This window comes from Daphnia pulex, chromosome 11, assembly GCF_021134715.1.
Source record: "Daphnia pulex isolate KAP4 chromosome 11, ASM2113471v1".
NCBI classification, from domain to species: Eukaryota; Metazoa; Arthropoda; class Branchiopoda; order Diplostraca; family Daphniidae; genus Daphnia; species Daphnia pulex.
Window position 1 is genome coordinate 1,806,351 of NC_060027.1, and position 23,372 is coordinate 1,829,722.

The 23,372-nt window shown below is 41.7% G+C and overlaps 3 protein-coding genes and 2 long non-coding RNA genes across 5 annotated transcripts; 2 read left to right on the forward strand and 3 right to left on the reverse strand.

Moving 5' to 3' along the window:
- Positions 1-1,638: 1,638 nt before the first annotated feature.
- LOC124207794 (sodium/potassium/calcium exchanger 1-like) lies at positions 1,639-3,640 on the reverse strand. Its single transcript, XM_046605420.1, has 2 exons — positions 3,520-3,640; positions 1,639-3,437 (listed from the first exon to the last, which is right to left on the reverse strand). Exons 1-2 carry the CDS (start codon positions 3,520-3,522, stop codon positions 1,986-1,988), a joined length of 1,455 nt encoding a protein of 484 aa, XP_046461376.1. The 5' UTR covers positions 3,523-3,640; the 3' UTR covers positions 1,639-1,985.
- A 2,442-nt stretch (positions 3,641-6,082) lies between these two features.
- Positions 6,083-8,243, reverse strand: LOC124207795. Its single transcript, XM_046605421.1, has 2 exons — positions 8,070-8,243; positions 6,083-7,942 (listed from the first exon to the last, which is right to left on the reverse strand). Exons 1-2 carry the CDS (start codon positions 8,070-8,072, stop codon positions 6,533-6,535), a joined length of 1,413 nt encoding a protein of 470 aa, XP_046461377.1. The 5' UTR covers positions 8,073-8,243; the 3' UTR covers positions 6,083-6,532.
- Positions 8,244-12,981: 4,738 nt separating this feature from the next.
- LOC124207796 lies at positions 12,982-15,671 on the forward strand. The gene is made up of 5 exons (XR_006880138.1): positions 12,982-13,459; positions 13,523-13,895; positions 13,961-14,091; positions 14,772-14,841; positions 14,934-15,671. It is a non-coding gene; the product is annotated as an uncharacterized LOC124207796 (long non-coding RNA).
- A 901-nt stretch (positions 15,672-16,572) lies between these two features.
- On the reverse strand, positions 16,573-17,493 carry LOC124207797. Its single transcript, XR_006880139.1, has 4 exons — positions 17,346-17,493; positions 17,072-17,153; positions 16,848-17,005; positions 16,573-16,728 (listed from the first exon to the last, which is right to left on the reverse strand). It is a non-coding gene; the product is annotated as an uncharacterized LOC124207797 (long non-coding RNA).
- Positions 17,494-19,429: 1,936 nt separating this feature from the next.
- Positions 19,430-23,278, forward strand: LOC124207799 (sodium/hydrogen exchanger 2-like). Its single transcript, XM_046605423.1, has 13 exons — positions 19,430-20,325; positions 20,382-20,546; positions 20,607-20,870; positions 20,937-21,133; positions 21,221-21,477; positions 21,536-21,753; positions 21,826-22,028; positions 22,084-22,173; positions 22,236-22,306; positions 22,409-22,639; positions 22,710-22,827; positions 22,884-23,061; positions 23,124-23,278. Exons 1-13 carry the CDS (start codon positions 20,118-20,120, stop codon positions 23,216-23,218), a joined length of 2,295 nt encoding a protein of 764 aa, XP_046461379.1. The 5' UTR covers positions 19,430-20,117; the 3' UTR covers positions 23,219-23,278.
- The last annotated feature ends 94 nt before the right edge of the window (positions 23,279-23,372 follow it).

Sequence of the window (23,372 nt, forward strand, 5' to 3'; positions counted from 1 at the left end):
CTGTTTCACCTTTTACGTCTACCAAGTGACATAACACACATATCCGCATGTATAAGCAACTCATGTAGTGTATATTTGCATATTTAATCACGCCAGTTGTGTGGGAATATATACTACCATTTTCAGAATATAGATCGCCGGAATATCTAGACCGGTTCCGTATATAATACGTCCATTCGGCGAACTCTTTGGGTGTATTAGCATACAACAAGGTTTCGATCTTGACATAATCGACGCGGTATATTATATCGGAAAATTTCTTGGAGAGAGATCAGCATAAATATTCAAAAGAGCTGGTGAAAAAAACCAGGAAAACATACCTATATATCTAACGATCTTTCAGTTCTTTATTCAGAACGACGAAGGTTATATAATCTTAAATTGGGAATATATGAGCAATACCGAAGTACGCCCAACCGAGACCGAAAACCCCATACAAAAAAATGAAAAGAAATGAGGTCCCTCTTGGATTATATTTTCGCTCGGTTTGTACATACTGTACAGCAGCGGTTGGCATTGAAAGTTTGATTCCCCCAACTGTTGGGGTTCGCTTCTGCATAATAACTCTTTTGATGTTTGATTATTCTCTGTACACGCTGTTGTGTATAGATGTGGCGGCCACACAGAGTCGATATACAAAGGCAACCGATGCGGATAGTTATCGAAACTCACGAGCCACGACAGCGTTCATAATAAGCCACCAAGATGTCACTCATATATACCGTTACCAAGAACGCCAAGATCGATATGATTATATAGACTATACCCCCCAAGTGCGTATATGTATAGTCTTCAATGTGTAGGAGTAACCACACGCTATAGTAGATAATGTGTGTACGGTTGGGGGAGACACCATTATAGCGGAAAGGAATATTATAACCAGGAACAGTCAGCGGACACAAGTTGATGAATTCGTAATCAAGTGCACTGTATTGTAGGTACCTGTGCGCATGACGAATAAATTATAAACACGACAACAGTCGACTATTGTAACAACAGACGGGAGTTAATCAAGAGTGGCGAATCGCTAGCTTAATCGAGCGATGTATTATACAGCAGTATATAAGGCGCGCACAGCATGTAATTGCTCGTGTCGCCGAGGACATTTGAAATAGTCGCAGTGAGCTGCAGCAGAATAACATTTACTAGAATCGCTCGCTCGCGTACCTCACCCAAGAATTTGTCCGTCTATATCTTATACATTCATCCGCCTGATAATACCGTATCGAATGGCATCACGGAAGTATTTTCTTTTTCAATTTGAATTCCCGATTTGATTGCTGTTATTTGGCCGCCCGCGCGCGTACACATCGCTAGTCGCCATGGTTACCATTGCAGGTAAAAGGTGGAATTTCGATCGAAGAAATTCGACATCTGTGGGTCGGGTTTTTCATTTTCCTTTTTTTGTTGTTGATATACCCACGCGCAGATGTTTGTTCAAGGTTGACAAGTCCACACAAAGATACAGTGAAGGTACACAGACTAAACAGCCGACTACTATACAACTGACTGTCTTTGTTATGATGCAGACCGTGACATATCATCCAGCCGCCTCTTTTATGTCGTCCTATCTTATTCAAATCTTTTTCATTTCTTATCTCTGGATGTCAATAAATTTTTTCGGTGACTAACAATCAATTAAAAACTGACTTTTCGCTTTTATTTGCTGCACTGCCTTGTACATGTGAATATTAAGAAAAACAACACACCGAAGAAAATGCCAAAGAATAAGTGATTTTTCACCAAAATAATTGTGTACACAGTTTGAATTGTCCTATTTATACAAAAATACTCGTGAATGTTTATGTTACAAATTTAATCTTATTAGAATATAATAAGTCATAATACAGAATGCCGGGGGGTGTGCTTGCGTAGGTAGGAAGTGGCGGAAGACGACGGCCTTGCCACCCGCCCGCCAACTTGATGCGATTTTATTCCGTTTGGTCCTTTTTTTGTTGTTTTGTCCAGTTGTTTTGTTCTTTTTATTATTGTGGTGATAATGTGCGGAACGCGGCAGCGGAGCGGAAAAAACGACGCTGCTGCTGCTGGACGCTGTTACCACCGCCGTAGGGCTGGACGGAGACGGGCGACGGGAAATCATCCAGCACGTCTGATGGCTGGTGATCCCAATTGCTTACCAATTGGGTTCCGCCCGGCGTTTTGAATAAGATTCCGCTCGATTTCTTCGGATGCTGCTCGTGGTACTCCACCGGAAGCGTTAATTGATTCTGGTTCTTCTTCTTCTTCATGGATGAGAAGAACAAATGTTGGGGGTAATAGTGCGGATGAATTTGAGGGGCGACAGTGGTGGGTTTGTTCATTTCCGGCAAGGATTTCAGCCAATCGCTGTAGAGTTGGTCGATGGATGGCGGTGATGTGCTGGATGGAGAGGGGATATTAGTGTCGCTGGTCAATTGGTTATTACCAGTGGCTGCTGGAGGTTGAATGGAATGATTGTCCTGATGGAGGAGGTGATTGAAGTAATAGGGATACAATCCGGCCGTGAATAACATTTGAGTTCCTTTGGTGGTGATTCCGAACTTCTTGTGGAGCCGCTGCATCTCAGGGAAAACGTCCGACGAGTCCATCAGTTGTGTTCCGGCCGGAGTTATTCCGGATGCTGGATTCTTGATGACTGGCGACACTTTGACGGATTCATCCAGCACTTTTTCTTCTTCTTCTTCTTCTTCCTTTTCTATTTCTTTTTCACTTTCTTCTTCGTTTTCACTTTCCTCCTTTTTCTCACCTTCCTTCTCTTCTTCTTCTTCCTCTTCTTCTTCTTCTTCCTCCTCCTCCTCCTCTTCTTCTTCTTCCTCCCCCTCCTCTTCTCCTTCTTCTTCCTCACCCTCCTCATCTTCCTCTTCTCCCTCCTCCTCTTCTTCCGATCCTTCCTCTTCCGATCCTTCTTCTTCCGATGATTCTTCAGAAGACTCTTCCGACGAATCACCGGATCCTTCCGCCTCTTCGCCAGATTCCTCCGACGAATCTTCCTCCGACGACGAAGATGAATCCTCCGCTTCCGACGACGATTCCTCGCCGCCGTCGATTTTCGACAACTTGCGAGACCAGTCGCCTCCTCCGCCCAGCACCACCGCCATGTCGTGGTAATCATCTTCCAACGACGACAATCCGGCTGGAATCACAGTAGCAGCGCCAGCAGTTTCAGCACCTTTCCCCGTTGCGTTAATATTATTCCCTCCGCCGAGATAATCATTGGATCCCGGCGTCGTCACTTCGGCGGTTTTGTTCGAGTCACCAATCGCCGACTTTTGATTGAAAAAGGTCAAACGGTACGGACCCGTTTTCTTCATCTTTTGTGCTGCCAATTGATTGGCATTGGCATCCGCTGCATCCGCAATGCCGGCGGCAGGACTGAGCGGAATCGCTTCCGACATCATCGCAGACACGAGCAAAAGGCCCAGCACTTTGGTGAACAACTGGAAATCAAATTAAAACCACAAAAACAATATTGAATTTTAAAATGATGAAAATTAAATGGGATTGAATTCAAATAAATACCATGATGGGACTTGACAAGACACTTTTCCTTTGATTCCGGTGATGTAATACACACAACCAACACCCGATGGATACCGCAACCAGAGAACGTTTGATCTCGTTTTCATCCGGCGCTTAGACTTTTATAGAAATTCCAAACTATATTACCTGGAATAAATATGGCGTCCGCTACTTTTGTTTTGTTTGTTTTTAAGAGGGAGGGAGGGAGGGTTTGTTTTGTTGTTGGCCAGCACCCGAGCCGGGCCGGCAGCAACCTCGGCCTTGGTGCTGAACCTTTCTCCTCTTTTTCCTTGGTCGTTTTTCTGGTTGCGTCCATTTGAACAGCACACTCAAACAAAAAACATCAAAACCCAAAAAGAGATTGATATATTATACCTTTTGGCTTTTATCTCTATACTGCCAGTGTACATGCGCTTATAGACGTGATTTTTTTTAAAAAAAGGTATTGTCGTATTTTAAATTCTGAAAAATGTGTAACACACTCGAGGCTGTCCCCTTTTGTGTGCTTTGTTCGAGTTCTGTCCTCCCGGAAATGCACAAGTCGAAGTACTTTCTTATCTCGAAATTGTTTTTCATTTTTGGGGGTTTTTCTTGTTAGCGATGGCGACATTTAGATTTTCATTCTGTGAATAGATTCAAATCTTTTTGGCTTTTGGATTTCCCTAAAAAGGAATTGCATCAAATTGATTTGGGACGCATTGTCCTTAACCTCCTCTCAGTTCTGACAACATGCACAGGATTGAAACGATGTTAAACAATCGATTTGACATTAACACCATGGTACACGTCATTGTGTGAAGATGGTCTATAATCACCCGTCAAAACAGTTCACGGTCTTTTTTTCTTTCCCATTGAAAGTGTTGGCACACATCTGGCGCTCACACGGCGTCGGCAATATTATTCCGCAGCCAATTAGACGAGACAACGTACACACTTATATAATACAGCTGAACACAGGAGAGCTAGACACTTATTTGATGCTCTACAAAGTTTTTGGCTTGTTATCGACACGTGGCGCCCCTGCCACGAAATACGGGACTATATAGGAGAGACATATAAGCGGCGAAAAAATGAAGATGTCGTCATCGGCTACCGATTGCCCAAAACCCAAAATGAATCAAAACAAAACCTTAAAAGAAGATATTGCTTTAGACACGGACGAGAGTCATTGGGTCGTGAAATACCCTTCGACACGCCTTTCTTTATTGTATTATTATAACCCCCAAGATACAAAAATCTAAAATGGTGCGGAGTCGACTTCCTCGCGCAGCAGCAGCTTTTATATAGCAGCACATCGCCCGTCACGCCGTTGCTTAATAGACTGTGAACGTCTATATAATAATCCTGTACGTATATACAAAACAGTGGACGCGCTGGCCAGATACAATACGAATCTAGCCCGCGAGAGACGATCGTCACCAGAAGCCATCAGAAGAAAAACAAAAGAAGTTAAGAAAACCGGACATGGCCCGTCAGGACACACCCAATGTCACGGCCGAAGCGCCGATTATATTATATTATACGTAGCAAACTATATCTGGAAGAAATTCCCAGCCAACCTTTTCCGAGTTGGCTGGGCAGCACAATACATCATTCATTCCTATTGTGTGTGTCAAACGAACACTAACTATTTTTCTCAATGCCGTTTCGCAATGGAAAACCATTTTGTGTTTGCGTCAAATTTTTCGCGGGGGGCGGTTTATTTCCAAAAAAATTCAAATAAAACATCAAAGGGCGTGGCGAATTTCTTTTCTTTAAAAAAATTGACGAAGAAAAAAAACGAAACAAGGATCAAGGTTAAAGAGGAACGAAATAACTATACACCCAAAAAGAATATGAGAAATGTATTATTATAGAGCCGACGTGATCTCATCGAATAATGACGAGATGTAGTCATCGCGTTTAGGCATTTCCCGGCAATCCAGTTTGCTACTTCGTCCGTGAAAGATAAATAACTCTAGCAAATCGAATGAATACTAATGAGACACGCATTTCCAGTTATTTTACATTCAATTATAGACTCCATAGGCTGCTGCTGGAATGTTGGATAGGATCGCTGGCTATTTGTTGGATATTATTCCATAGCCCCCGCCGGTGTCAATTCATTTTGACCTGTTGGATTGGATGTTTTATAGAACAGGTTTGACGTTCATTTTGATGGAAAAAAGAATTCCCCTCGTCTAACATTTTTTCCTGGTTTTGATTTAGACGACTAATTGATTGAATGGATTGGCTGGCACACATGTCGAAAAGCTAAATGAATTAGAATATGTTGCTAGCCTTTATTCTCGTGAATTGCTGGACGAAAATCGATCGATCGGGTGTCGGTCTATATTTCTCATCGCCTGATTGCGCAACCCGTTTGGCGGGTTCGATTTATTCTTTTCACTTTGTATACATAATAATACGCAAATGAAAAAAATCACACACTTGCCCTCAATGACACAATATATTGATTGTGAGCGAAAGCTCGTCCGCGCAGTGCAACAGCCCTAATTTCTTGACTATAACCAAGGACATAGCGTGTGAAAATGTGCATATACATACAAAAGACATTTGGACATTCTTTCGAAATTCGACCGTTTATTTTTGAACTTTTTTTGGGGGGGGGGATGATTACACACAAAAATGGGACTCCCTATATTTTGACATAACCGACCATCTCTAAAATATACATTCGACTACGATTTATAACACGAATAATACTTTTGTTTTTTTACGGAATTGCTGTGCTACTACTACAGGGCGGGAATGTCACAATTGTGTGTGTGTGTGTGGAGATTTTGGTGTCGTCTAAAGAAAATTCAGGACTGCCGATTACAAATTGACCTCTGCAGTTCCACATATAAATATACATCGTATTACAAATGTTAGTTAGAAAAAAAGGGAAAACAATTGGGCGGACAATGGGAATCAAATTTGTCCTAGATATTATGATACGAAGGTAGTATAGGTGCTGCTGGATATATGATGATAACGGCGGGCTCGGTGAAAGTCGACCTTGTCTTATTATTCAACCAGTTCTGCTGCCGGCCGTGCGGGCCGTCGCCGCCGCTGCCGCTGATGATCGAAAAAATCGCAGCGAATTTTGATTGAGCGGCCTGGACACGGCTGGAAAGAAATTGTCGTCGTCCCAATTGGCCAACTGAGTTCCACCTGGCGTCAGTGGCGGTGGTACTGTCGATTTCGATTTATTCACCGCAAATCGATGAGGTGATGAAGTGGAGGCAGCAGCAGGATTCGATCCGGATTTGTTATTCATTCCGGAGAAGAACAAGTGCGGATTGCGCGGTTTGCCAATGCTGGACGGGATGCTGGGCGTCGCCTTGGGTTGACTGTTGACTTTGGAGATGGCCGACCAGTCGGTGCGTCGAGTGCCGGCCAATGTCGTCACTCGGTTCGGTTTCTCCTGGACGATTGCGGATTTCGTCGTGACTTCCACCGCCGCTGACGCCACAGTGGCCGTTTTGACGGAAGATTTATTATTTGTGGCATCGCCGGATGTGGTTTGATTGGTCGGTTGTTGTTCAGCCTCATCCGTCTGGTGCTGGTGGCCAGAAATGAATAACAATTGAGTTCCTTTGGTGGTGATTCCGAATTTCTTGTGGAGGCGCTGCATCTCTGGGAAGACATCCGCCGAGTCGACCATCACCGTTCCGGCTGGCGTCTTTTTATTACCCAATTCTCCCTTCTTCTCATCTTCTTCTTCTTCTTCAATTGAAGAATCGCCAGAAGATTCTTCTTCTTCGGATGATTCTTCGGATGACTCTTCCGACGATTCCTCCGACGACGATGAGGAATCACCCGATCCTTCCGACGATTCCTCCGAAGATTCTTCCGACGAAGAAGAATCTTCTTTACCGTCTTGACCTTCTTCCTCCGATTGGTTTTCCGTCAAAGTTTCGTTTGCATTCAATTGTTTCTCAGTTGAATTACCGACAGATTTAATTGGTGGTTCTAATAATTTCTTGTCACCTAAATCAGTTTCTTTTTTATTGCTGTGGTGATGATGCGATCCTTTGAAATGGCTAATCTTTCGATCGTAATGACCCGATTTGGTAGGTTTAGTTTCCGCCACAACAGGTGATGAAATTAAGGCGGATGTTTGGTTATTATCAACGCGTTCGGAAATGGATAAAGACAAGATTTTGGGCTTGGCTTTGAAGAAAGTCATTCCGTAGGGACTCGTTTTGGGTTTGACATTAACTGGATCTTTACCCAACGGGCCGATCGATTTGCTTTGCCTCTGAGCGGATGATCCTGGCCACGGTTTGGCCGTTGTGGGCACCATCTCGTGATTGTAGAGCAACTTGTTGCTCCGGCTGAAATAGGAGAATCCCGGAGACGGACGGGACACGGGCTTGGCATGTAGAGTGACGGCCATCACGAGGACCGAAAGACCCAGCACTTTTGTAATCATCAACTGAATAAAATCAAATTTAAAAAAGAAGGAAAAAAAGGGAGAACCAAATAATCCGTGTACGAAATGCGGAATCTGCAATTGTGAATTTGTCAACTTGAATTTTAAAATGTTTCTAAATATACTTTACCATGATGATGGGGTTTATTATCTACTGGGCTATAATAAAACGACGGGTATAATATATAAGAATAGCTGAATAGCTTTGTTCACTTGTCTTTTGCACGGCTGCCGTTGAATTCGGCAAGTCAAGAGCGTTTGATTACATTCCTGTTGAAAGCGGCTGCTTTTTATCAAGTAGCGTCGTGTGTGTCACGCGCTTGCGGGAGCCAACCATCAAGAGGGGGGCCTGCGGTGTGGCCGGGTTCTGCTGCTGCCGCCGTTGCGGCCGAAAATCGGCGTGCATTACATGTCCTTGGCTTCATCCAACACAAACCCTTTCTCTCTCTCTCTCTCTACGTCCCGTTTCTATTATTTTGGTTGCACGCAGCAAAGTTGGGCGCTCCGGCGTCGTCGTCGTCGTCGTCGTCGGGTTTACAAATCGAACAAAAAAGCAGCACACGTATATACACCCTATGTGATAAATTGCGTTTGGTTTTTAAATGTAACATTTCGTCGTCAACTCCCGCGGCTCCGTGCCAAACCTGATCCTTTCTTTTTCCACTGATTAGAAATTGGCGCAATTCGACATTCTTGGAGTAGAGTTTTTGATTAGATTTTCCCTTCCGGAAATTTTCTGAATATGATAGTTCGATGATAATTAGTTCAAAATTCTATTTTCCATGAGAGTTTTGAAGATTTCGAAAATGAGAAGGCCATTCTTCGTTTATTACACACGTAAAAAAAAGGGGAAAGGTCTTGATATTATTATCGTTGGCTGGCTGGCTGCTGCACCTTGATCTGTTTTATTGCGTTGAACTCTGCTGCACCGTGTTGGATATATGCACAGCAGTAGACTACTGTGTGATTGATAATATAGCCAATATAGACCCTGGCTCCATACCATGTTTTTATGATGGCCCCCACTTTGGAATATGATTTAATCGCGCCCAAAGGGAAAAATCATTTTATTTTATTTTTCAGTGAACATTACGCCCTTTGTTAGACTTCTTTTTGTTGCTGCTGGTATAGAAAAATTCAAAAATATAATTATACAATACGCCATTTTTCGACCTCAACAGCTCAACTGCTGTTATGTATTTTTTATTTTTATTTTGTTGAGCTATTCAATGCCATTTATTAGCATTTGTTTTTCTTTTCTTTTTTCAATTGAATTTAAATACAAGGAAAACCACATCAGCGGTGTGGTCTCCATCTCTGTGTATAGATTAAGCGAGGCCTTCGTCCATTATTGCGGACACTGAACGCGATAACATATAAGAAACTCGATTGATATTTTTACACAGAAAAACAGCCACTAATAATCAAGACGTTTGACCAAAAAAAAAAGTCTTTGTTAGCTGTCAAACGTTACATCATCTCCGGCAGTCGTCCATGAAACCTGCTGTCGTTTGTCCAGTCACCTCCGAACAAAACCCATTGCGTGAATAATCAGCAGAAATGATTTCGCATTTTTCCTGTATGTATGTATACATATTTGTAACATATATGCACGGAATATGGGAGCCAATGAATTCCATTTACGGCAACCGAAAAATATATAATCCCAAAAACCTGTTATATCAAGTTCACCGTGTGTATAATAACTGGGTCATTTTTTGTTGTTGCTGTTGTTTCTGCCATTGTTATACATATTGCCCCACCCAAATACCAGCAACAATTTCGTGTGATGCATCGAGCAGTCTCCAGCAACGAAGGTTTATGCTAATACTATAGACTATAGACAACTTGCTGCAAGGGAAACCAATGTACATTAAAATAAAAACAAAATTATTTTCCCGATTTGGCTGCGATTCAAAAGAGTTAACGGGCACACAACGAGGTACCATGCCGAGCTCGAGCAATTTCAACGCATACCTCATTTTGATGTGTTGTGCACTTTTGACGTGTGTAAAAAGTGGAAAAAACATCAGGCGTCTTTTTCAATTCGTTCACGTTGTTTGTTTTTGTATATCCCATCCAACTGGTTTCAGTCCATATAAACGTGTGTGTGTGTTATTATTATAGTCATAATAATAATTGCGTGGCCGCGGGATCGAGAGGGTGAAAGTGTTTTGTCCAGCACACAGCTGCCGCGGTCTATTTGATTGAAAAATGTGAACCATTTTTATCACTCACCAATCCGGCACTAATAGACACAACCCGGCTCTTATACACATTCTTTTTTTCTACCCGGCACGTTTATTTTTAAGACCTGTTGTGAGATTTGCCATACGGGTAAACAAAAGAACCGCAATGAAATTTACCGGCATCAAAAATCAAATCTCGAAAGTTCCAATTTTATTTTATAATTTAGATTTATTATTACATCACCCCCCAAAGTGAAACGAAGAAAAACACGACGAGAAGGTTCTATATAGCTACACACACATTTTTATTCCCCTTGTAAAAATGATGACAGCAGTACTATACACTCCCGGCCGTCCGGTGACATTGAAAAATCTAATTCAAATCGTGCTGCGCTAAGGTATACAAAAGAATTAAATGCAGAGCCCGGGAGCAGAACAAACCCCCCATCGTTCATTATATAAAAATAAAATAAAATAAAATAAAAACACAAGGTCGTGATATATGTGTGACGCGTCTAATACAACATCTTGACGGTATAGGTACTACGTGTGGAACCAAATTGTGTCCAAATTCACCGAGAGATGGTTGGTGTAAATTTATTCATCACTTCCTATCGAGAGACCCACCCACACACGGCAATCGCCTGATGTATAGTTGCGTTATTCAGCCGCAATCAACACGTCGGACGAAAAGAATCGTTTGGAATTCCAAGGTTATATAAGCCGAAAAAAAAACCCCGAAACTATTCTTTTCGCATGCACAGAGCAGCAGACACACGGGGGCAATCACGAACAATGAACGCGTTCACTCCTTTCGGCGTTCCGAGGGGAGCCCCGAACTCATTTCGAAATGCACAAAACGGTCCCGCCTATATGCTGCAGTGAACTGAACGGAGAGACACATAATTGAGTGTAATTGACCACATCATCATGGGCCGGAATATTAGATAATAGTTGCAGGCCTGACGGCAAACGATGGGGACACTCAAAGGGCTGAATAATATCTAACGATTCAATCGTGAATATGATTAGACAGCAGTAGTCGGCGTGCGGGATTGACACCATGACTCGGCGAATATAGCGCGGAGAATTGATGGCTGTCGTTGCCCCTGCGGTTAGACCGCAGGATTCACTGGAAGAAGCGTGTGTGTGCAGCCTAGTATATAAGTTGGATATACACTATATACTTATTATTATGCAAGAGACTTTTGATGGTATTTTTTGGCAGCAGGTCGACCTCAAAAAAAGGAAAACGTTTCTGACGCTGTTATTATCAAATAGTGTCGTTTTTTTTCGGTTTCATTTTCACCTTTCAAGGAGATAGTCGACGTGTGACTTGATCGGCGTTTTTCCTTTTCTCTCTGTGCAATTGCTCTTGTTATGTTCGGCGATAGACCTTTTAGATTTTATTTTTAGATGCTCAATTTCAAGATCAGATGAGATTGGAAATCATTTTGAGTCTAATCTTTGCTCTGCTGTTCCAATATAAAATCAAATGCCCCGCCTAGACTTTGACCTTTAGTACGGAAGCCAAGGCTAAATATGTGCTGCTGCTGTGAATCGCTCTGCGTGTAGGTATTGACTCACTCTTTCAAGCGGTTATTATAAATCTTAGGTCGTTTTCTATTGTTTTCTTGCTTGTATAAGAGCAACCTTTTTTTGGGCTTGCGGGACAATCGTTCTATCTGAAAGGGCGGGACAATTGACCCATAAATTTTCAAATCTTTCGGGCGCCACACGGCAAACATTTGTGGATTTGAAAAATATATACTGATTTGGGGTGTGTCAATCGATTGGAATTCGCATCGGTAATCACTCAAAAGTGAACGCAATCAACATAACAAGATCAAGGCGTTAAAAGAAAAATAATTCGAGACGGTAGTTACAAATCAAATTCTCCGACATACTCTCAAACGTGTAAATGTCTGGAGGATAGCTGCTGATTTAACTGGATTCGGATGTTCAAGTCGAACTAGCTTTTCAACAGACAAATAATTGTTAGACGTCCATCAAACTGGACTACATTTATTTGTTTAGATAGGCTACTGCCCGGGAGGACCACCATCTTTATATGATGTGAGGAAAGGAGATTGAATGGTGTAACAGATTGATTGATTGGCTGGCAGAGTGAAAAAGATTGAATTTCTCATCACGGAGTTGAGTGATTTTCTGATTTCTCGACAATCGTGCTGTGCGTCTTGTAACTAATCGCGTCTGAAAGACTCTCGACGGCACTTGGTTTTATACGACGGTGGTTCACATAATCACATGACTCGAAACACGACCGCACGTATTAATCGCCTGATAATTGGATCTCACGAAATCTATTCGTGGGTGAAAATATAATCTCGGTGGGGATCATTCATTCGTTCTTTCCCTTTCATTTTTTATTTTGTTTCCACCTGCTAGATATTTCATCGCTTGTGTTCACAACACCGTTAACACAAGAAAAGAAAACTTCTGTTGCTCCCAGACTAGGTTAATAAAGAATCGAGCTTACATTCATATGTTGGCCCCGAGTGTTATTTTCAAATGTCAACCAAAGTAACTCTGTCATCACTCGTCTGATACCGAGCAGCTATTCTACAGAAACAATGTCTTACCTTCTTCTTCCTAGCTGTGTTAGCGATTGGCCAACTGCCGACGACCGGAATTTATTTATTCACAGCGGGAAGCCCACCACACTGTGTCATCAATGGAATTAATTAATTCGCTGAGAATAAGCAAGTCGGGTGTAGTTCACCTTCTTACCGCTAGATGTCCCCGATTCTTACGGCATAATCGACCACTAGAGGGCCTTTCAACCGGAAGCTCGTCTGCAGTGTTAAGTTGTATTTCAATCACCACTCACGACTCACGTCTCACGTCGGCGGTCGGCTGTTTGGCGCCTTTTTTCAGTCAGCTCAAACACCGGCATGCCCAAACACCATGGCTCAAACTTAAAATTTAGTGAGGTTGTTGCCAAAACAAGATAGTGTTTCAAAAAGCCAAAGATTACCTTATGGATGCAATTTTACCAAGCTGAAAAGAAGTGAGGCATACAATAATTGCAGTCAATTTAGTTCTGTGTCTTAACTCTGAATCGGCAAAGTACCTGAGGCAATGAACTAAAGCGTTCAGTGTCAGCCTCACCTACCTATTCAAACTGCCATACAATTCTTACTTGCCCTGAAAAAACAAGAACTCCAATATCAAGTTTAGGTCAGCAGAAGCAGCAACCCCATCAGTTTGAACAGCAATTGCTTGCATGTAAAAAGGCCCTTTGTCAAGTGCTACACAATATCAGCTTGGAGTCAGTGCTACCACATCCTGTTGACAAACGAGCATAAAGGTACATACAATATAAACTACCTAGTTTTTTAAATTAAATAACTTAAAGTTTGTTTTATTTTAGGCAAGAACAAATCCTTTCAGATGGTAAACTTGAGAAAGAAGTTTGGTCAAAGAAATGAAAACAAAGGACAAATGGAAACGGAGGAAGTTGTGAGAAGGTGCAGCTGGCAGAAGTGGATTATGAATTCATGCTACAGTTTCATGTGGAATCTTAATCCAAAGTAGAGCCCGAAGAACCGCCCACTACCAACAGAACTCAATCCACACACAGAAACTGGCATGATTGTGGCATGCACTTGCTGTGTTTCTGGGGGAGTCGCAAACACTTGAACGTGAAGAGAAAAAGGAAGTAGACCAAAAAAGAAGAAAATAAAGAACAAGAAAAAGAGATGCATATCAACTACATATACTGCGCATAACACCAAAGGCATCAAGTAATAGAAAAAACATTTTTAATTATTTTTGATTCCCTAATCAATGAACATTTTATTTTTCTTAGAGGACCTGGAAACACATGAATGAAGATGTTCGTCGTCACGGCCGATCTTCGCAGAATCTGTCGGGTGGTACCCATGTGCCTCAACAGCTAGTTTCTTCAGATTGACCCACGTCTTCCCACGTCCCACGTAGGTAATCGATTTGACTTACCTTGTTTGATTTATCTATTGTTTTTTCTTATTCTTCTGAAAGTGTTCGTTTAGCGATGGTGTCTAGTCAGCAGAACTGTTTATTCTGAATCGCAGGGGTTTAGCTCACGATTGCAGGTTCCCAATCTTTCCAGGTGGAATTTTTATAAACTTAAAGAGCTTACGTATTATAAGTACGCGTGCTTATGACGCTGGGATTTCGCTTTTTTAAACTAAAAGGTCTTCTTTTATTGAATTAAATAATAAATAGTTAGAAATTTCGTTACTTCGTAGCAGCGCCTTCCCTTTTTTCTTACTTCGCCCCTTTGTTCAACGTTTGCAAGAAAGTGTTGGGTGACAAAAAAGTTAAAATGGAATTCAGTTCAACGTCGTTTTTCGGGTTTGTCAGACTTACAATGGTGTTTGCTGGTCCGACCATCTTCGTTTCCTTGCTTTATTGTAAAGCCTTTCAGTGTAAAATTCGGCGTTCATTTATTGTATCCGTAATTCTAGTGTCTTAACAAGTTGTAAATTGGAAACGTCTATTTGACGCCTCGACAACAATTCTGCAAATCGATGGAATTTGACTGCCTACATGTCTTTTGTGTATTTGTAAATCGTCTGCCACACGGAATCACAATTCTAAACTGCCATGTCTGAAACTTTGTGTCATTCGTTGAATAGTTTATATTGATCGTCAGAGGAACTAAAGGGCCGTCAGCCACTTAATACCACGGGATGGCGCGTGCTGTGAGTAAGTGAAAAGTAGGAAATAATCAACTAAAAACAAACCAAACTGCAGGTATACGCATATCTGTGCTAATAATTTTTGTTTTTATTCTTTAGAAGTGCTCTAACGTAAGTTCCCTTCTGGCGAGCGTCATGGGCTTCGTTGTCACGCATCAAATGCCAATCTATTCATTCTGATTACAGCGTGTATTTACGGCGACGTGTCTCGAAGAAAATGTCAAGAGAGGATCGTGATCTTTTTATTTCTCAGGTAAGCACAGCTCATTTTATTTTTATGTATTTCAACTCTTCAAAAATGAAATGCATGTAACAGAAAAAATGACAACATGTTGTAATAATTAATCAGCTGTTCCCCAACACTGGAAAAAGATTTGCACTGCTTGGTAGCAACTGGTTAGTTTCAACTGATTTTGAAAGTTTCATTCGTTAAATCAGGAAATTCTTAATCATAATATTCTTTAACTATGGTTCTCAACTTTCTCGGTCTTGACGTTTGCCTTTGCGCTTAACCCATCTGTGTTCGATTGCTTCGCTGTTTTCAGAAAATTCCCTTTGAAGGTTTTTATATTGTAAAGCGTCCCCCCCTATTTTACGCTTCCGCAAGCGCTCTTGCAACCAGTCCTCTGGATTTTGAAGCTTCGTTGTATTCTTGAGTAATTTTCCTCCCAAGGTATTCGACTTCGTGATGGTCAATCTAAACCACACCTCAAATAGTCGGTAGTGAAATGTTTACAAACTTTTGCCATCACTTTTAGCGGTTCCCTTTCGAAAATGGGTTTCAGCCAATTCTCATTGACCGAGTGAAATATATATATATATTTCGTATTAATATAAATAAACAGGCATTACCGAGCATACGATTAAAAACAAACAAGCAGATTTCACAAATCCAACAGCGCGAATCACTAAATTAATTTCCCATTTTCACTTACCTCTTAAAAGGACTGTAAAAACGAAGTATACCACTCGATTCACATATAGCTTAGGACTATCTTTTACTGAAGCTGCAGCGTGAATGCCAACGCTTTCGTGTAACAATATGGGGCGACGTCATCAGCGGATAACTTGGGAACGGTTGCTCGGTGTTCCAACGCTAGTCAGCAGTTTGAATGTACAGCGGAGTTCAATGCCGCAATGTAAAATCTCCGGGATTTCCGTCCGTGGTAAAGCCTTGAGGCGCTAGAGAAGTTTTTATTTTTGGTCATGAGTCAAGTCTAGCTCATACGTACACAATTTAACATGTTGAATGTTAAATATTTCACGCGACGATAATTTGCAGATTAAATTGGACGTCAAACATTGGGTAAAACCCTGATTCGATCAGCTTTTTTTTATACTGCTGTTGGCATCTTACTCATTGCTCTATTTTACGTTATGCAAATACAATCCGTCGTTACTTTTCCATCCAATGCCGGATGTGTATTAGCACTGGTACCGGTCGGCATCGGTTGCCATCAGTTGCCAACAACACCAAATAAAACAAGGCATTTTCTCGTCGACTTTAAAGACGAGCGGTGGGGAAGAAACAAAAACCACAACTCAAAACTTATTGCCCCTATTTTCCTTTGGATTCCTTACGATCCACTTGATCCTATAATTTTGTAGGTCCATTCGCTGACGAGGATTGGGCATATTTTTTCTTCCGTCATGCCACTTATTTCTTAACTTCCCAGCAACAAATTGCAGGAGGGCGCACAAAGGTAAGATGTTATAGAATAACGCCATATACACGTAGTTGGTGCTATCTATTATATTTGTATTGGCCATACAAGGAGCAAATAAAAATAAAGAGAAATCATTGGAAATGTGAACTGGGTCGGTGTAACCGCCATGTCCGGATGCTTGGTGTGTCGGGTGGTCTTAGTTGAAATGCCGGAAGTCCATCGCATTGCTAAAAGTATCAAAATAGAACCACTTAATTATTCGACTTGTTGATTAACATTTGACTGTCTTAAAAAAGCCATTTTGCGTAACATGAACGGGTAATAAAACGTGCGAGTGGGCCTGTACCTTGGTAGTCTAACAGTACGAAGATTTGCATACTCTGATACAGACAGCCTTGTTAGAAGCGTAGTAGCATTTCTGCAGGCACGCGGTGCACACGGCAGCTTTGTCAATTTCTTCCACTAACGCCTCCTTGATAGCGTCGCCCTCGCGCATCGAAATAGCTGTTGGGAAATCAAATCATTTGTGTCAGGCGAAAATTGAATCTTTCAATCGAAAATGGGCGATACCTTCTTCTCCTTGTACTTCACTGTCGACTGGAACAGCAGATGAGCCGGGTAAAACGGCAGCGCAAATGGCGACGAAGAAGACCTGATTTAACACAGCAACCAAGTCAATTTCATATCTTATTTAGAGTTAACTAATAAAGGCATTACATGGCTTATTATTGATTTTTACAGAATCAGTGTCTAAGCCTGCCCAGTGTCAGAAATAAGAAGGAAATACAAAACTTGACAGACTTTGACACAGAAGCAGACAAAAAATTCAAATTGTTTTGCTTACCATCTGAATAATGAAATTCATTTTTTAGGGCGATGTGTTGCTGCTGTTGGAAGAAGATGAAAGCGAATGATGAAGCTCGAGGCCCTTTCACATCTCATCGACGTCTATTTATACTCGGATCACGGACGCTGTCACGTTGAGCTGCTCATTTAGGACACGTGGAAGAGCGTAGGTGTAAGTACACATCTGCCAATCCGTCGATGTCCAATTTGTACGCATTTAGACGTGTAAACGCTCAAACTCTGCCGAACTCTGCTAAAACAGGTGGGTAATTTCGAAGGCTATTCAGATTAAATCAATAAAAAAAAGTATGGGAAAAATTGTCGGATGTTGACTTTGTTCCATAATCGAAAGCAGGTCGTCACTGGGCATCCGTTGGTCGACGCTGTATCTAGTCAGCAGGCCCATATTTATTCTGACTCGCAGGTGTTGCTCACGATTGAGCAGGATCCCAATAATCCTAGGTCGAATTTTTATTAATTTAAAGGGCTTACGATAAAAATACGCGCGCTATAACGTCCACCGTTATTGGATTCGCGAAAAGATTTACGTAAAATCGCGCATACTTATTACTGAACTGTTCTCGAGCAACTCAGCAAGTCAGAAAAACTTGGGCCTGCTGACTAGATACAGCGTCGACCAACGGATGCCCAGTGACGACCTGCTTTCGATTATGGAACAAAGTCAACATCCGACAATTTTTCCCATACTTTTTTTTATTGATTTAATCTGAATAGCCTTCGAAATTACCCACCTGTTTTAGCAGAGTTCGGCAGAGTTTGAGCGTTTACACGTCTAAATGCGTACAAATTGGACATCGACGGATTGGCAGATGTGTACTTACACCTACGCTCTTCCACGTGTCCTAAATGAGCAGCTCAACGTGACAGCGTCCGTGATCCGAGTATAAATAGACGTCGATGAGATGTGAAAGGGCCTCGAGCTTCATCATTCGCTTTCATCTTCTTCCAACAGCAGCAACACATCGCCCTAAAAAATGAATTTCATTATTCAGATGGTAAGCAAAACAATTTGAATTTTTTGTCTGCTTCTGTGTCAAAGTCTGTCAAGTTTTGTATTTCCTTCTTATTTCTGACACTGGGCAGGCTTAGACACTGATTCTGTAAAAATCAATAATAAGCCATGTAATGCCTTTATTAGTTAACTCTAAATAAGATATGAAATTGACTTGGTTGCTGTGTTAAATCAGGTCTTCTTCGTCGCCATTTGCGCTGCCGTTTTACCCGGCTCATCTGCTGTTCCAGTCGACAGTGAAGTACAAGGAGAAGAAGGTATCGCCCATTTTCGATTGAAAGATTCAATTTTCGCCTGACACAAATGATTTGATTTCCCAACAGCTATTTCGATGCGCGAGGGCGACGCTATCAAGGAGGCGTTAGTGGAAGAAATTGACAAAGCTGCCGTGTGCACCGCGTGCCTGCAGAAATGCTACTACGCTTCTAACAAGGCTGTCTGTATCAGAGTATGCAAATCTTCGTACTGTTAGACTACCAAGGTACAGGCCCACTCGCACGTTTTATTACCCGTTCATGTTACGCAAAATGGCTTTTTTAAGACAGTCAAATGTTAATCAACAAGTCGAATAATTAAGTGGTTCTATTTTGATACTTTTAGCAATGCGATGGACTTCCGGCATTTCAACTAAGACCACCCGACACACCAAGCATCCGGACATGGCGGTTACACCGACCCAGTTCACATTTCCAATGATTTCTCTTTATTTTTATTTGCTCCTTGTATGGCCAATACAAATATAATAGATAGCACCAACTACGTGTATATGGCGTTATTCTATAACATCTTACCTTTGTGCGCCCTCCTGCAATTTGTTGCTGGGAAGTTAAGAAATAAGCAATGAGTAAGATGCCAACAGCAGTATTAAAAAAGCTGATCGAATCAGAGTTTTTACCCAATGTTAATAGTGGTTATCAGCCTTGTCAGGAAAACTAAACAAATATGGAAATAAGTTACTATTCTTAATTTACTAAATTTAGTTGGGGTGCGATATAAATTTTATATCACATCACGAATGGTGGTGATGTAATGTTGTTTTTTTTTGTTTTGTTTTTTTGCTGAAGGTCATTTTTTTATATGCAGTTGCAAAGTTCAATATTTCGTTCCTGAAATTTTGTTTCTTCCTAGCAACGCCTCCAAATGTCTTCCCTTTCTTCTTAATTCGCCCCAATTTTCAACGTTGACAAGAAAGTGTGGGGTGACAAACAAAGTCGAAACAAAACTTCGAAGGGCGTTGCCGCTGTCAGTTCAACGCCAATATTTGTATTTGCCAGACGTTAAATTGTGTCGATAACGACTAATGGCGGTTGTCAGGCCGCCCAGCATCGCCTACATTTTTAATTGTTTAGCCTTTTTTATAGTGAAATAGTCGGTGTTTATTTAATGTTGTTCGCAATTCTATTATGTTAACGAGTTGTATCTAATTTGACGCCTCGACAACAGTGCTGCAAATTGGTGGAGTTGATGCGTGACTGCATAAATGCTATTTGTGCCTTTGTGCGATAAAACGGATGCCACACGCAATCCGAATTTTAAACTGCCCATTTCCGAACAACTTGGCTTCGTCATTCGTCTAGTTTATTCTGAGCGCCAGTAACTATAGGGACGTCGGTCACTTGAAATAGGTCGGAATGGATTTAACCAGTTTCTTCTTTTAGCTGTAGAGTGGGAAAAAGTTCTTAGTAACCGATCAACAACGAAAGCTGCGGTAGTCCTTTGCTCTTTCTCTATCACAAAATGACATTGAAAATGAAGTTGTATCAGTTTTTATTTTTATTTCCCGTGATCGGCATTTGTTATTCACTTCCGCAAACTCTACGCCAACTGCCTCAACCTTCTGATGTTATTTTTAACGAGCATCCGTTGTCGGAGACGACGAAAATAAATAATCAACTCGTGGGGCTGACGACGAGTGAACACCAGAAGTTGATTCATTCACCAACAGGTAACATATTTTGTCATTTTAAAACTCCATCACGAAATTACCTTCAACTCCTGTAGAGAGAAACGAAAATGGGCAGGTTTCTTCTTATTCACCTGATGCCTTTCATCCGACGGTTCCAACCGAACGTCCTCACATTCCCATTGCCGAACCCAATTTTCCAAGAGTGGCCGTTCCGTTTACTATTGGCATGTGGGTCCTTGGCATCTGCATAGTCAAGACAGGTATAATTAACCATTTTCTATTTACTATATTTTCTATTATTCCCACATTTTCCTTGTCAGTTGTGAACGGTTGGCCGAAATTGTTAGCCTGGTTCCCCGAAACCTGTTGCTTGATCGTCGTCGGGTTCGCCGTCGGGGGCATTTTGTACGCTACCAAAACGCCCGTGCTGTCCCCGCTGTCGTCGACCATCTTCTTCTTCTGTATGCTGCCGCCCATCATTTTGGATGCCGGTTATTTTATGCCCAATCGGCTCTTTTTCGACCATTTCGGCACAATTCTCCTCTTCGCCGTGGTGGGGACAATATTCAACGCCATTTGTATAGGTAAGATGATAAATTAACGATGTTACTGGACAACTACTTAATTCTGTGTCATTATTTTAATTGAAGGTGTTAGTCTTTGGGCCTGCGGTTTGTCCGGTCTTTACGGTTTCGAGATTTCTTTGCTGGAAACGCTCCTTTTCTCATCTCTTATTTCCGCCGTGGATCCAGTGACTGTACTGGCAGTTCTTGAAGAAATTCACGTTGATAAAGTTCTCTACATTATTGTCTTTGGAGAATCATTGATGAATGATGCTGTCTCTGTGGTAGGCCCGATATTTATTTAGTTATTTAAATTTACCTCAAGTAGAAGTTCCTTTGTTTCTAAATTCTTATTCATATTTTTCAATTAGGTTCTGTATAACATGTGTGACTCATACGTCACTCTCGGCGCCGACAAAATCGAAACGGCAGACGTTTTTACCGGATTCGCCGCTTTTATTGTTTTGGCTCTTGGCGGAACGATTATTGGCATCGTTTGGGGATTCCTGGCCGGTTTCGTCACCAAATTTACCCACCGTGTTCCAGTCATCGAGCCCGTCTTTGTGTTCATTATGAGCTATGCAGCTCTAATTAATGCTGAAACCTTTCAGTTGTCAAGCATTCTTTCGTAGGTCACATTTTTACTTTACGTCTAGATTACATTGACGTAAATTTTTATCCATTAGAGTCATGTTTTGCGGGATCACAATGAAGAACTACGTGGCAGAGAATGTGTCGCCCGCTTCCCTGACGACCATCAACAAGGGACTGAAGGCAATCAGCAATTGTTCTGAATCGATCATATTTATGTTCCTAGGCATCACTACGGTCAACGACCATCACGAGTGGAACACGGCCTTCATTCTACTCACCGTATTTTTCTGCACGCTCTACAGAGCAATCGGTAAAAATCCCCTAACATCTTTTGTACGGTAAATATCAATTCCGTTTTTTAAAATCTGATTTGCGGTTGCAGGCGTTTTTATCCTGTCGGAAATCGCCAACTATTTTCGCCTTCACAAACTGAATTTTGTCGAAAAGTTGGTCATGTCTTACAGCGGATTACGTGGAGCCATCGCCTTTGCTTTGGTCCTCCTCATCGATCCCAGTCGCATCCCCCGTCAGCCGCTTTTTGTTACCGCGACCATCACTGTCGTCTTCTTCACCGTTTTCTTCCAGGTTAGTTCGATTTGGCTTGTCACTTTCCCACGCCGTAATCGAATTTCATCAACAGGGCATCACCATCCGGCCGCTTGTGAGATTCCTCAAGGTGAAACAAGAAGAACACCAGGAGAAAACGATGAACGAACGTCTTCATGAAAGGGTTAGATATGTTCAATTTGACTATTACAGCGTTGAAAACTAATTCATTTTAATCATCACTAGATGCTTGATTATACGATGGCGGGAGTCTTGGATGTGTTGGGTCAATGCAACAGTATCAAAATTCGTAACAAGTGAGTTTACTTTTTCTTTTACAGTACGTCCATATTGAAATGCGTTGACATTCATGCGAATCTGGTTGCGCTGTTATCCATCGACTAACATGTTAAACAAAGGTTCAAGCAGTGGGATTACGCTTACATCCGCCCTTGTTTGTTCCGCGGAGAGAAACACCGTGAACCTAAAATCACGGAGACCTACTGGGCATTGAGAATTCTCGAGGCAACTAAATTGGCCCGATGCAATCACACGAACTCGACACAGTCTGGTTCCGATTCCTTGGCTAATTCCAACCGTTCGTGCAGCAGTAGCGGCCTTGTAGCGAGAAAATCGTCGCCGCAGTCAATGTATCGTGATATCCTTACGTTTACGATTTGCCTTAACTAGAAAAACAATTTTTAAATGATTTGTTTTTAGGGAGGGTGCAGCTCGCAATTTGAACACATCGAAGCGCGAACCATCGGCAAAAGGAGAAATTCGGGATCCTGCTGAGGTGTGCCATCGTCACGTTGCCTGCAAACTTTATCGTTGCAAGGTGAGATGTAACCAACAAATGAATTTGTGCAGTCCTGATCATCTTGTTCCGTTTAGAGCGTTGGGCATTCAAGATGTTGTCGTCACGTAGTCAGTCGTGACTGCGATCTGTCGAGCGATTCCAATAGTGCGAAATCAATTACCAACTCGAACTTCATTCCGAAAGGAAAAACGAATCGTGGTTACGACGACGTAGAAGATGAAGTTTTATTTCGTTCCACAGACTCCAATCCAGGTAAATGCCTAGTTTGTTTTGTGCCATTTAATTCCCTTGTGACTCTTAAAAATTCACCTTAGATGGAGAAGAACAACTCAGTACTTCAACGGTGCCAGCCTCTGCATCGTGCGAACCGAACGCTAATTCACGCATCTCTGCTCAATTTATAAAATAATAACCAAACTTTTATCACAGAAATATTTTGAATGCATCCTAATAAAAGTCTAGAAGATTAGATCTTGACTTGGCTATTTGATTGGATCAAACTGTGACTCGTCGTTTATAATTATTGTATCATTGGTGGGAATAGTTATCAACTGTAAGGATAG

Excerpts from the sequence above, each read along its gene's own strand:
- LOC124207799 (XM_046605423.1), top strand. The coding sequence starts at position 20,118 with ATGACATTGAAAATGAAGTTGTATCAGTTTTTATTTTTATTTCCCGTG. Across the intron at positions 22,307-22,408 it reads AGTATCAAAATTCGTAACAA|GTTCAAGCAGTGGGATTACG; the intron begins GTGAGTTTACTT and ends TGTTAAACAAAG. Across the intron at positions 23,062-23,123 it reads TTCCACAGACTCCAATCCAG|ATGGAGAAGAACAACTCAGT; the intron begins GTAAATGCCTAG and ends AATTCACCTTAG.